At 35.0% G+C, this 14908-nt stretch overlaps 1 protein-coding gene across 1 annotated transcript in view; it reads right to left on the bottom strand.

Annotated features, from left to right (window-relative positions):
• The window catches only part of Noc1 (Nucleolar complex protein 1), a 28027-nt gene extending 13817 nt beyond the window's left edge, over positions 1–14210 (bottom strand). The window contains exons 1-10 of the mRNA XM_089649500.1: positions 13940–14210; positions 13313–13421; positions 10013–10113; positions 9834–9921; positions 6536–6709; positions 5227–5336; positions 3691–3836; positions 3138–3273; positions 1615–1805; positions 535–781 (exon numbers count right to left, since the gene is read on the bottom strand). Coding sequence (XP_089505626.1) covers positions 535–781; positions 1615–1805; positions 3138–3273; positions 3691–3836; positions 5227–5336; positions 6536–6709; positions 9834–9921; positions 10013–10113; positions 13313–13421; positions 13940–14086 — 1449 coding nt within the window. The 5' untranslated portion in view covers positions 14087–14210. The remainder of the gene's footprint in view (positions 1–534; positions 782–1614; positions 1806–3137; positions 3274–3690; positions 3837–5226; positions 5337–6535; positions 6710–9833; positions 9922–10012; positions 10114–13312; positions 13422–13939) is intronic.
• Positions 14211–14908: the final 698 nt, after the last annotated feature.

The raw sequence follows: 14908 nt of genomic DNA, 5'->3' as shown, positions 1-14908 counted from the left end.
GCTATTGAGAGATGATTAATGATTTTTTATGGCCGGAATTGGATGGTATTGACCTGAACAACGTTTACTTTCAACAAGACGGCGCTACGTGCCACACAAGCAACGAAACCATCGATCTTTTACGATTGAATATCAAAATAACACCTCTTATTGGAAAACCCTGTATTATATTTTTTTATAACGATAGAGAAAAAAAACATTTCTCTGAATATAATTAGCTATCCTGAGGAGACTACACAGGATAGACATATACAATTTTTATATATACGTGAACACATTATTTGGTAAGCCGGTACAATTTACAAAAAAAATTAATTTGCATAAACAAGAAAGTTATTACAAAAATAGTGTCAGCCATTTAACTTGGCATTCCAAAGGGTAAAATTTTAATTTTACTGTGATAAAGCTTGAGCCAAGCGAAACCGGTCGGTAAATAAATTTAAATAGCGCCCTCAATTTGACTGTACATCACTATTGGGAACACATTTCACAAAAATGGTGCTATAAACATGAAGTATTATTGTAATGGTTTACCTCCACATCTCTTCCCAGCGGCAGACGATGCCGCCTGGCCAGTCTGGCCACCACGAGCAGTGTGGCCGCCGCCCTGCCAGCGTCTGACATAGCCGCCAACTGCAGCAGGCGCTTCAGGAAGGCCAGGATACGGGGTTCATTCTCATCCACTTTGATCGAGCGGTACACCAGACCCAGCAGCATGGCTGGCAAGGTGGTGGTCAGCGTCTCAGGGTGGGAGAGCTTCTTGTAGAGGGCACAGTAGTATCTGCACAAGAATATGCATGATTGATAAGTGATAAAAGTGGAGGGTGCAGTAGTATTTGGATAAAACACAGTTAAATGGAATAGAATGCAAGAGATTCTATTCAAATTTAACCATTTTTTAGAGGGCACAGTAGTATCTGCACAAGAATGCGCATGATTGATAAGTGATAAAAGTGGAGGGTGCAATAGTATTTGGATAAAAAACGGTTAAATGGAATAGAATCTCTTGCAATTCTATTTAATTTAACCGTTTTTTTATCCAAATACTACTCCACCCTCCACTTTTATCACTTTTCAATCTTGCGAGAGAATTCAAGAGATTCTTGTAGAGGGCCCAGTAGTATCTGCACAATATTGTGCAGTATTATTTAGGTAAAATATGGGTAAATTGACTAGAATGTAAAAATAAAAAGATAAAAAATAAAAAGATTGCGCAGGATTGATAAGTGATAAAATTGGGGGTCGTAGTTGTATTTGGATAAAATACAGATAATTAGACAAGATTCATAAAAGTAGAGGGTGCAAAGTATTTCAATAATAATTTCAATGAAATACGGGTAAATGGACTAGAATGGACGAGATTCTTGTAGAGGGCCCAGTAGTATCTGCACAATATTGTGCAGTATTATTTAGGTAAAATATGGGTAAATTGACTAGAATGTAAAAATTCCTGCAGAGGGTGCAGTAATATCTGGATAAAATACGGTGATTTTAAAATGTATAGTACCAGTCACACAATGTGTTAAGTGCTGCTAGTGATGCAGTACCTGGCCCACAATGTGTTAAATGATAATTGCGCAAAAATAATATACGACAGGAGTGGAATAGTCCTACCTGTCGGTGGGCCCCATCTGCTGCAGCAGTGCGAGCGCCTGAAGGGCCACCGTATAGCCAGCCAGGTGCACAAGTCGGTGCAGAGGGTGCGCCTGGGCCTGCAGCGCCTGGCACGCCGACTCGCTCAGGAAAGGCTGGCAACGCCGCACGCCAGTCAGGATGCCGCCCATCAAGCGGGAGTCCACTTCTCCCTGGATGAGTTAAATGATGAACATTATTAATGAAGACCAGTGAAAGGTATGTTAAGATCAAGGTAATTTACCAGCGTCAACAGAATATCCAACATTGATTATGACAGACCAGAGAGTAACGTATGAGGAGAATTGATAATTAGAATAGATTAGACCGGAGAGAAGAATGACACAATATGGACAAATTATGCAACAATTTACAAAGTTGGACAAGAATGCAAAGATTTGAAAAACAGGAAAAGAATGCACAATTTGATAAAGTTGGACAGGAATGTAAAGATTTGAAAAATATGGACAAAAATGCACACATTTTACAAATTTGGACAAGAATGCACAATTTGACAAAGACGGACAAGAATGTAAAGATTTGAAAAATAAGGAAAAGAATGCACAGATTTTTCAAAGATGGACAAAAATGAACATTTTGACAAAGGTCGACAAGAATGCACAGATTTTATAAAGATGGACAAAAATGCATATTTTGACAAAAGTCAACAAAAATGCACACATTTTACAAATTTGGACAAGAATGCAAAATTTGACAAAGACGGACAAGAATGTAAAGATTTGAAAAATAAGGAAAAGAATGCACAGATTTTTCAAAGATGGACAAAAATGAACATTTTGACAAAGGTCGACAAGAATGCACAGATTTTATAAAGATGGACAAAAATGCATATTTTGACAAAAGTCAACAAAAATGCACAGATTTTACAAAGATGGACAAAAATGCACATTTCGACAAAGGTCGACAAGAATGCACAGATTTTACAAAGATGGACAAAAATGCACATTTTTACAAATAATAATAATAATATTTGGATGATTTGTATAGCGCTGTTTTTGTGCAAAATAACCTCAAGGGCGCTGTCGACAAGGTCAAAGGTCGACAAGAATGCACAGATTTTACAAAAATGCACACTTTGACAAAGACAGATAAGAAAGATTGCCAATAATTTACAAGGATGCATAAAGAAAAGTAGACCAAGAAAAATGTGTCAATATTATTCATATAAAACTTCAGAACGAGGAATTAATAAATCATCACATATAAAATTCAGACGGATTTCATCATTAGCTCATGAATATTATTGTTTTTTGTCTCCTTTATCTCTTATTTTATGTATCTGTCCTTCCTATCTATGCAAGGTATAGCATTACACTACCCATGCATAAATTGTTTTTATTATATTGCATTCATTTCAGTTTCGACAAACTTGGAAATATCGACGAGAATCAACAACGTTGTTAGACAATATTCGCAGCCCGGAACAACTCTAAAAACTCCACTTGTACCAGTCACACAGGTTAGAGTGTATTTGGGGGTGTTACCTTTTTGATGCACGCCCTGAAGAATGAGAAGTAGACTCGGACCAAATTCTCTGCAATCTTGGAATCATCCTTAGAGAGGTAGAACTGGTTAAGAAAACAGACTCCGTAATACTGCGCCTTCGCAGAAATGTTGGGCCTGTGGACGAATAAAAATAATTAAGTTAAGAGTTCGAACTGGCTGACACATTAAATTAAATAGTATAAGGTTGCACAATCTTGCGTCATAATCAAATGAAATACCGTCTGTTTTGCGTGGTAATTAAATGAAGTACGAGCCGTTTTGCGTTATAATTAAATGAATTACTGTGCGTTTTGCATGGTAATTAAGTCAAATACCTTCCGTTTATACTTTTCACATTTCATACTTTCCGTTTCGTGTGATAATAAATGAAATACCGCACGTTTTGCGTGATAATTAAATGGAATGTGGGACAATTTACGTGGTAATTACATGAAATATTATCGATTTGATGATAATTAAATGAAAACCGTCAATTTTGGGAGATAGTTAAAAGAAATACCGTTAATTTTGGGTGATAATTAAATGAAATACCTGAAGAGCATCTTTTCGATCTCGTCCAGAACTACAGCCTTCATGTTGGGATGGTTGTAGAGCACCTGGCAGAGCTGGTAGATCACCTTGGAAGCTACTTTCTGCGATGGGTCTCCCAATTTGTTGACTATACTCGACAGCAAGACCTGGAAATAAATAAAACATTTAAAAAAATATGATAAAACTTCCTTACAACAAATATTTACATTCTATACAAAATCTCAGCAATCCGCAGCTCGTGTCTATAACCTACCCTTATTTTTACCAGTTGAAGCAAAATTAATTAAATCTATGATTCGCCAGAATTCGCTCAAATTCAGTAGTTTTGTAGGATCTTGGTCGGCAGATGAGCGGAAGATGCTGGCCGCCGTGCAGAGTCGGACTTGTTGACTGGAATGATGATGTACTTAGGTCCTCCACCGCTTATATAGCTGCTGATTCCTTTGTTCTTGTCTGCCACGGGTTGGAGTAGTGTCTGGACGTCGAACCAGCAGGATCGCTGACTCGGTTCATTGTATGAACGTTTGCATCACCCTGTATGCAAACATTCTCTTATCAGCAGTTTACGTATCGCGGTCTCGATATTTTAATTGAAGTTTCGTAAGTCTGATTGTTGATTGCTTTTTTACTCGTGCGGTCTGGTTATGATATGATGACCCTAGAAGCGGTGACGTAACCGCTACAGTTTGATGCGTGCCGAGACTCGAGCACCAAGCTTTGGGTTATCTTACACACTCTGTTACTACACCGCCATCTAGCTTGCTAGAGCTGACCATTATAGCAGTCACCAGGGTTCATCATTATTGTTTTAGGACATTTCAATTAGTTCTCTGTGTATTCTAGCAACCGTTGGATGTATTACGTTCGTTTCATTCTTCCTCTTTTTTTAAAAAATAGTGTATAAAATAGCACCTTCTCACAAGCGTAAATATGCAACCTCAAATACCAAGAAATGGAAAGTTTACGAAAGATCGATAGAGTTGTTTGTTTTTTTTTTTGTAGCGGCATGTTCATGTTGAGATCATTGTAGAAGTAGTAGGCCACGGACCCACTACGCCCGGCGTTGCAAGTCCCCAAAGCAGATGGTACAATTGATCATCGACTTCGTGGGAAATGACAACTCCGCTTAGGCCTTGTAAGATCTTCCCTGGTCTGCGCCCCCCTGTGCCTAGGCCCTGCGACATCTTTGCTGGCCTGTGCCTTGGCCCTGCGACATCTTCGCCGGCCTGCATCTCAAGCGCGGCGATTCGTGCTCGCATCATTTTCCGACCAGGTCCACACTGGAGTATTATATAGTGGTTTGAACTGTAGCAGACACCAGAGGAATACTTATCACAATAGAGTCGAATTAAAGTCGAGGTTATGTAGTTTTTTAACAGTAACATTGTGGTATACAGTAATGAATGGTGGAAGAAGTCGGAGACGCCCGAGAAAGACATTAACAATAGTGAAGCATTGCGGGGTCAACTGTTTCTGATAAACTGGGGACACAATCCATCAGAAATACAACATTGCTAAATTAAAAGAATGATTTACCTTTTCTTGTTCAGGATTGTTCATGAGAAGTTTAGCCATTGCGCTTACTGCCTTTTCTTTATGAGCCTCTATTGTGTCGTGGGCAAAGTTATTCAAGCACTTGATGAATTCTGGAACCAAAAGATTTACATTATATTGAGTACAGAATTAATGCTTCAACATGCTTTATTTTCCAAGGAAACTGCATATTACAACTGATCAAATGCAGTTTCCAAAATACGTGCACGGTGTCCAGAAACTCGTAGTACAAGCGGAAAACTGGTGTACAGGACCGGGCGGTGTTTAAGTATTTAAAAGTTGCAGTGAATTCTATATCAAGAGATGTGATTGAGATGAGCAAGATATGCTTACAGAACGCTGTATGAGACGACCTACTGTCAGTAATAGCGATGGGTGATGACTCATTTTATTAAGAGCAGGAGCCACGGTACCAGATCTATGTTTTCGTATTACTCAATTGAATGACGGCTTAATTGAATGATGGCTCAATTGAATGACGGTGCAATTGAATTACCGCTCAATTGAATGACGGCTCAATTGAATGATGGCTCAGATAAATGACGGCTCAATTGAATGACGGCTCAATTGAATGACGGCTCAATTGAATGACGGCTCAATTGAATGACGGCTCAATTGAATGAAGGCTCAATTGAACTGAAGCGGTGGAGCACAGAGCATGTGAGCAATGAAATACTGTGCTCGCTCTTGGTACAGGTATGCTGCCTCGTACCACGAGATGAAAAAGATGCTAGGTAGTTACATGTGTCCAAGTCCATATGCCATTCACGTCTGAGTATGTAATAACAATTAATACTTGGATAACTTATAAAGCACTATTTTTTTTAAAACAAATCTTGATAAAAATGAATAACTGTTCAATTGAGCTGAGGCACTTTTTACCGCGAGTCGTACGAATGCGGCTCATCAAAAAAGCTAGCTCAATTGTGCGGCTCGTTCATGAACTACTCATCTCTAGTCAGTAAGATGTCCTTCTTGAACTTAAGTATTACTGCGTTCACTAGCTCATTATCTCTAATGGCACTGAAAATATCCGGGAAACACTCGAAATGATATTATTATTATTTAAAAATATGTAAGTAATTTAAGCCAAGCTTTTGAAACACTTTCTCATCACACGCAATGACATTTTGGCACTCATTTATGCAAATCGGTTAGAGAAAAGCACACAGCCCCGTGACGCGCGACAGTTTAGTACTAAATTGAAAGCACGGCAATTACCGTAGCTTTTGCTTGCCACTTTGAGATGTCTACAAGGTGTCTTTATGTTTTGTAATGTCATTGGTCCCACCTGCATAAGTTTCTTTGAGTTTATCTTCAAACATCCAAATCATCATGATTTTCTTTCTATGATCTTTGTTTCCGGAGCACATCTTGTCCAGGGCAGACACGGGACGGGCTTCAAAAGGCCTCAGTTTTCCATCCGGTATGAGAAGATCAAATACAAACAGCTCCGTCAGGGTTTCTGGAATGGTGCAAATAGATAATATTATAATAAAGCCGTGTTCAAATAACTATTCATATTTGCACACTACATAATATGTTTCAGAGTGGTAGATAGTCGCATTGTCATCCTGGTAACCATTCAAGCGCGTTCTGTATTCCCGGGCATTTGGTTTTGTTTCTGTCCACACTCATTCAGAAAAATTAATAATGATTGGATTATTTTTATAGCGCTGTCTTCGTGAGAAAATAACCTCAAGGGCGCTTAACAACTTAGTTTATACATTTAATGTATCCCTTAGACTTATAACTAAGTTTAATAGCTAGTGACTTATAAGTAGTGGCTTAAAAATAAGATTAATGTCTAGTGATTTACAACTAACGGTCGTTGTTTCCAATCCTACTGATCAACTGTTGAACCGAAATTTTGGCTCAACATTCCTCAAATGCACAATTAAGCTCTTTCCAATGCAACTCTCCTATCAAGCTAGAGGAACCAAACAGATGGATTAACCTCTGGCTCAGTAAAAGGGTTAGTTATAAAAAGTGTCAACAGAGCGAAAAATGAAAAAACGTCATTTGGTTCAAGCATTCTTTTTCATATTGCGTTTTGCCAATTTTACTATAATTTTTAGTATCAAATTAATATGGACAGTGAAGATGAAGATATTAATGAGAATATTTATAATAATTATTGAGGAATGGATGAACTTGATGCACGATAATACCTAGTTTCACAGGCGGCGACAGCCAAACATTGAATGACAAACCGTTTTCTATTGTCAAAAATGCCGTTTCGAATGCCGGATGATGTTGTAAACTCCATAATATTAATTTTCTCATTCTGCGTGAAGTGCTTGCTACTTTTTATTTTGTCCAAGATGCTTAGTTTCATGTTAACACACGGAGGAGAAACATCAATCGTAAAATTTGTATTAATGTATTTTTGCGCTTTCGCAGCATTTGTAAAAGTCAAGCTAATGCTTTATTTTTAATATATTTACATGCGTTTGTTAAAAAATATAAAAAGTCAGTTTATGTATTACGGTACTTAAAACAAATTATCTGTATTAATAATAAGTAAAATAATAACTCATCAATATTAATTGAACATTAAAAGTTTTTACTTTGATGTCATTTTATTGTCTATGAAAGTGGGCGGGGCCACTTAAGATTACCAAACGATAAAGATGTTTGGAAACAGGCGAACCGAGTGCTACTTGGCTGATTGGAGCCTCAGATTGATCGATCTAAAAGTTGGGAACAACGGCCGTATGTCTTTTAACTAGTAACTTAAAACTATACATATTTTTATGACCAAGTGGGTATTTACAAAATACTGCTATAATATGACTTACAACTACGCCTTAAACTAGAGATTTACGACTAACATACATATTTACTTTTACAAAATCATACTTCCCATTATTTATATGGAAACTTATAAACTGCTTACTGCGGTTTAAAGCCAATGAACCCACCATTTTTCACCGTTTACCCCATTTTTTTAGGTTTTATATAAAAATAATCAAAAATTATAAACTAGTCAATTCTGTATGCTACTTATTGAAATTGCTTCGAATGCAATGTTGTATCAAATATTTCAAAGCAATCGATGAAGAATTTTTGAAGATTTAAGATTTTGAACAAGTGAACATTAACATTTTTATTTATATAGATTACTACTTCTGTATGTTATCTACAGTCTACTGAAAATATCTAGCAACAGACACTAATAAATGCTAATTTTACTAGGCATTAGCAGTGCTACCCAAATTTGGTAGCTATCACTCAAAGACATTAGCAGTGGTACCCAAATTTGGGTAGCTATCGGTCAAGGTCATAAGCGGTGCAACTCAAATGTGGGTAGCTATCGTTCAATTGGTTAAATAATTAATAAAATAAGACTTAAAATACAATGTCTTATTGAATACTCTAAAAATACATACATTAGAAGATAGACGTAAAATAAACGATTTAACGTTCTTATTCAAAATACTTAACTCTAAATTCGACTGTTGTGAACTCCTGCAACTTATAAACATACATACACCCACAGTAACAACACGACAAAATACAATATTCTACAGCAGCACACATAAGCGTAACTACATTGCCCACTCTCCGATACAACGACTTCACACCATGGGAAATCATTACTTGGGTGATGTTGACATATTCAATACCAACTTGGCAAGTTTTGTGGATCATTTAAAACATTTATTTCAACAATACTCCTAAACACATCACGTAAACCTACAAATAGCTGTAGTTTTCTGTTTTTGTTTCTTGTGTTTGTATGACTTGTTGCATAGCTTTTATCAAATGTAATTTTATTCTTATTTTTTATGTTTCAAAGTATCTGTCAAATTAAAATTATACTACCAACCATGTAAAAGCCCTCTGGGCGTTAAATAAATAAATAAAAATAATAAAATAAAAATAATAAAATAAAAATAAATTTAATTAACCACTCAGAACATTAGAACGTCAAAAGACGTAAATATGATAATAGCGGTCAAGACATTAGAACGTCTTTTCACGTAAACGCGCGAGATTTTACAAAAATCGATTTATTTCCATCACTAGTATACGGATTGCCATGATTTAAAAAACAGAGTATCGATAATGAATAACGCTACGCGTCTGTATTCAAGAATATCTATGGAATGTAGAGGTGCATTATCTAAGTCGATTGGATCTGTCATCTTGTTCGTTCATAATTTATTGCGTTTCTAAATAATTTATTAAAAATATTTTAGTTTGGACGGTTAATATTTTGAGGTGACTAATAGTTTTTAATTATATTTCTTCAATATATAAAGTGTTATTTCTTTATGATACTCAGAAAAAAGTACATTTTTCATAGCTTTGAAATAATGGTCAGCGATTTTTACATATTTTTGACGTTTTCAGAAAATGTATATTTAGAAACGCAAATATTTACGTATAATAAAACAATACGATAGTGAATTTCATAATCTTTCCAAAACATTTTTTAGAATGAGGCTACGTTTCCCAAAACGTGAGTTATGAAGCTTTTAGCAAAACTCGTAAATAACACAAAGGAACAGTTCTCAAAGGAACACATAGTATATAAATGTCTTTGTCTGAGAGGTTAAGAAACTACAAAAATAAAACCTTACCTATTGCAGTCAAACTGTCTTTTTTCTTGGAAGGTTTTACCATAGCCACCAGATTTTGTAGTGTGGTCACATTATGTATAGGACTATCCTGAAATAATTAGTAAAAACACCATTATCATCATATTTTTTTCGCAAGTTTAAAATACAGTGAAAATGCACTATTAGGGAACAGAACCAACCTGTATTAAAACTGTGGCAGCCGCAACTCTGTCAGCCATGGCCCCTTTCATCAGTAAGGAGCGAGCCCACTTCTGATCTGATGACCCGATCTTACTCATTTCTGAAAAGAAAAACAAAAAATATTAACAATATCTTAACCGCTTGAATACCAGCGTATTTTGTATCTTAACTCTTTAAGCGCTGGAATATCGGCCGTCAAAGTTTCCGTATCAACTGTTGTTACGGCAAAAAGTCTATACTCACACGCGGCTGTATCAACAGTTGATACGGAAACTTTGACGGCCGATATTCCAGCGCTCTTTCGCCATAAATGTATTTCTTGCTCACTTGGACATTCGTAGAACTATCACGATGCTGACATCTACAAGAATTTCTCAAAAATAAAATTGTATTTCATAAAAAAAGATCGATAATCAAGTGCGCCTCTTCTCGCCTTTTAGTCCTTTAGTTTACATTTTTATCAACGGATGGCGTTAGTACTAGTATGTCATTCACAACTTTTCATAACTAAAAATGATGAGTGACCATGGTGTCCCACTTGTGTCTATCACCTAAGTACACACACGCCGAGTGAATGGCGGGACCACATTCAAAAGATACGGTACGTCTTTGTATGAAATTTTATGTTTTTGTTTTTATAAACATCTAAGAGTGTTGACACACGAGGATTTGTTTTCATATTGTGGAGAATAATCTGTTCTGTCTATATAGTCCAATAAATCATGCCAGAAAGCTATAATTTGACATTTAATTGCGTGCATAGGTATTTGAAAATATGTACCGCGTAAGGGTATAGATAAAACGGAGCAAATTAACGCGTTCAAAAGGTTAAAAATACTCTTAGCATAAATCTTAGCTTAGGTAAATGTTGTTGAACTTGTTCTACGTTGTGATCATTTGTTATAAAATGATGACCAAGTTTGTTAGCCAGTTGCACGCACAATTTGCGCCCCGCACGCGATTCACGTCCCCGCATTCCGCGTATCTTGCTGCGCATAGTACCTACTGCGTAGTAAGTACATAATAGGACTGTAGCATGTTATTTAGAAACCTTGTAAAAGGGGAGACCAGTGTTAACATGAAATTCCATTGTAGGACACAACCTCATTGGCTAATCTAGGGATCTCAACATTTAGATGAAAATTCCCTACTTTGAAAATATTGCAGGAATGCAAGGAAAATAATTTCCCTCGAGGCCTATGTCATCTTACGGGATGCCATGTGGAGGTTTTTTTTAATCTGGGAAGGAAAAAGACATAAGGAGTGGGGTAGGAATGTGTCCAGGAGTTACGGACATTTGAATTCATCCCTACCTGCTGGAGAGATAAAAAAAGATCTCTTTTAAGGCGATGCCATACGTAGTAATGCAAAATCATGTGTTTTTGGTTTGAAAATTTGGTCGCATAGAAATGTTTCAGATGCTTTAATTAAATACTGCGAGTAGAATATATCTTGGCCTTTGAAATAATCGAGTATTTTTTAGATAAGTCTTTTTATAAGCCCAGAAAAAAATAATGTATAGGCCTATGAAAACTGCTTTAAATTTCAAAATCTCCTACTTACGAACCCATTTTCGGTTATAATTTTATTGTATAATGTGGCAAATTAAGTTATTTATAAAATGATCGAAAAAAAATTAAATATTTATGCCTGAACATCCACAAAATAAAATAAAAGGCACTTTTTGGCCATGTTTTTTTCTTGAATAAATCAAAACAGGCGGATGGTGTTAAGCGGGAATTTAAATCTTATCGCCATCTACGTAAGGGGTGTTATTGATAGCGACTCAATTTAAAATATTACACGACGTAGTGCATCGCCTTAACCATTCTCTCCAAATCCGACGCATCTGCCGCCAAGTTCTAGACAATCCTAACCCCATGAACCCAGGCACCCTCGCTAACTCACCAAACGTAACGAACCTCTTGGAGTGACCCCTACTCTTGGAGTGATACCCTCCTCCCAAATGAAATATGAAATGACTTTAGCTATGTTAATGTAAATCTGTATATCCAAGAATTTTCTTGACTTTGGAGAAATAGCATAAAGGGCAATTTATCAGTTACCTAATTTGAATGAAATTAAAACAGAATCACAATAAGAATAATGAACATTATAATTATTTTTTGACACAATAAGAATAATGGACATTATAATTATTTTTTGACACAATAAGAATAATGGACATTATAATTATTTTTTGACACAATATGAATAATGAACATTATAATTATTTTTTGACACGATAAGAGTAATGAACATTATAATTATTTTTTGACACAATAAGAATAATGTACATTATAATTATTTTTTGACACAGTATGAATAATGAACATTATAATTATTTCTTGACACAATAAGAATAATGAACATTATGATTATCTTTTTAAACAATAAGAATAATGAACATTATGATTATTTTTTTAAACAATAAGAATAATGAACATTATAATTATTTTTTGACAGAATAATAATAATGAACATTATAATTATTTTTTGACAGAATAATAATAGTGAACATTATAATTATTTTTTGAAACAATAAGATTAATGATAATTACGATTATTTTTTAAACAATAAGAAATAAATAAATAACACAATAATTATTTTTTGACCCAATAAGAATAATGAACATTATAATAATTATTTTTTGACTGAAATGTTGCTAAGAATTTTCGAGAGGAACTTAAATACACTAGAAAAAGATTTGGTAAACTTGTCGAATTCCGCTGCATGCTAGGCTCTTTAAAGAAACAACACTTGATTTCAAATTAAATATCTGATGGAGACAACTATTTAAGTCGGGCATTTAAGTAAACATGCATAAAATAGGTTTTTATGGGTTATTTTAATAATCTTTGCGTATTTCCTAGAACCTTTAAACCTAACTTCGCTTGAGAAAAAATGGAACTTAAATGCATCTGTTACCATCTCACAACACATAAATAGTTATTTCTTGAAGTAATTAAGTTGAAACCGAGTGCTGTTTATTATTTTTATAATGCAGTGGAATTCGACAAGATTAATTATCATTCCCGTGTTACGAATAACTCAACAGTATTTGAAAATTTCCTACTACCACCACAGTAAGTGGAAAATGTTGCTTGTGTTTTGATGGAGGACTTAGCCAACAGAAGAATTGAACACACTATGCCTGGGCGGGATCCAAACGCGATGCCAACTCAGCCACTGACCGGACAATAAAGGTTTTTCTAATTGTGAAAGATAATACCAAAATAAATATGTGAAAACATCCCCAATCTGAATAGGACAAGGTGAAAATGTTTCATGGACTTACTGGTTTCATTGGCTAATGATTCTCCGTGTAGAAAGGCGGTTGCCTCCCTCTTTAAGGCCGCTACTTCTTCCCCGGAGAGAGGCTTCGCGTCGGTGGGCTCCTCAGGTATCTATAAACAACATTAATTAAATAAGGGATAGTTGTAATAACTGAGTCGCCGTGAAAGTCGAAATATTCATTAGTAAACACCGTGCAGGTTCATATTGGAACATTTTAGGTTTTATCTGGACTTCTAAAGTAAATATATACTGAACCGCCCTAGATTATGGAAATTACACTTCGTTTCTAAGTAATTACTATAAGAAACAACTATATACGTCGGGAGGAGATGGTAAAAGTTGCATTAAAGTCCCATTTTTTGTCAAAGTTCAAAATTTCACGTGTTTTGACAGTTTCGGTCATGTTTTTTTTTTCTTGTTTGACGTTTGACGGAAGGTTCCATTTCAATCTAAATAGGCGTAAATTATTTAAATAACCCAAACTAAAAAACCTATTTTGTGCATGCATCTCCCCCGATCAAAATGAATGTTTCTTGTACTAATTGAAGTGTTATTTTTTTTTAAATCGTGTGTCCGGCGCCTCTGAACTTTTACAACAATTTAATACATTATTCAACAAATTAAATACCTCCTGATGCCATTTCTTCGTTTCAGGGATATCATATTCATCATTTTCAGTTTCGGGTGCCTTTTGGACATATTCCTTTTTAGGCGCCTTGTCTCGCTTGTAGGACACGTCCGCACTGATATTCTCCTCAAACTTGATATGCTTCATCTTAAATTATTACACTAACAAACTACTATTCGACAACCAACGCCGCATTTATATTATTGAATTAAGTTTGGTTAGTTTCACCGAACTCTCTCGCACGTGCGATTCCAAAATAAAACATCTGACAGCTCGTTCAAGAGAAAAAGTTCAGTTTCTTTTTCTTCCTCTTTTTTTTAAAGGGAAAATTGTGCATTTGTAGCTAGCCTTTCGTATATTTTTTTATATATTGTAATAAAATTAAGTATCTCACGTTAAAACGAAACTAACCAGAACATTTATTTTTATTCAGAATTATTTAGTTAGGCTTAGGTTAAAAACTGGCTCTGAAAAGTTAAAAAAAAATATTTAGTGATAATACAATACAAAATAATAACAATAATATAATAATTATAATATGATGATCATTGGTGGAAAAGTATGTGGAAGGGTTTAGTTTTTCCTATGGGGAAGATTTAACCCGGACATAAAATCGGAAATATTTATAAAAAAAAGAAAATGTATTTATATATTATTCTCAGTGAGTTTAAAAAACTTATTTCGGGAAAGACAACATTAATAAAATAAAATTATTGTTTTTTTTATTTTTACAAAAGAAAACAAATTTAAAGCGGATCTCAATGAACAGTGTACATAGATTTTAAAACAGACTAGACAAACTTAACACAGTTAAATGGAAAATATTTAGTAAATTCATTAAAAGAAATAAACAAAGAAGTTCATTTGGAGTTCTATAAAAAAGTTTGTCACTCATTAGTAAACCTGTTGAGGAAATAACTTTTACGAGCTTTTGCTAATGTATTTTCGTTCGTTGCTGAAAGTTTTAGA

Source organism: Hesperophylax consimilis, chromosome 30, assembly GCF_061612785.1.
Source record: "Hesperophylax consimilis isolate HC1 chromosome 30, BYU_Hcon_1.0, whole genome shotgun sequence".
Lineage (NCBI taxonomy): Eukaryota > Metazoa > Arthropoda > Insecta > Trichoptera > Limnephilidae > Hesperophylax > Hesperophylax consimilis.
This window is presented reverse-complemented; position numbering and strand designations above follow the sequence as displayed.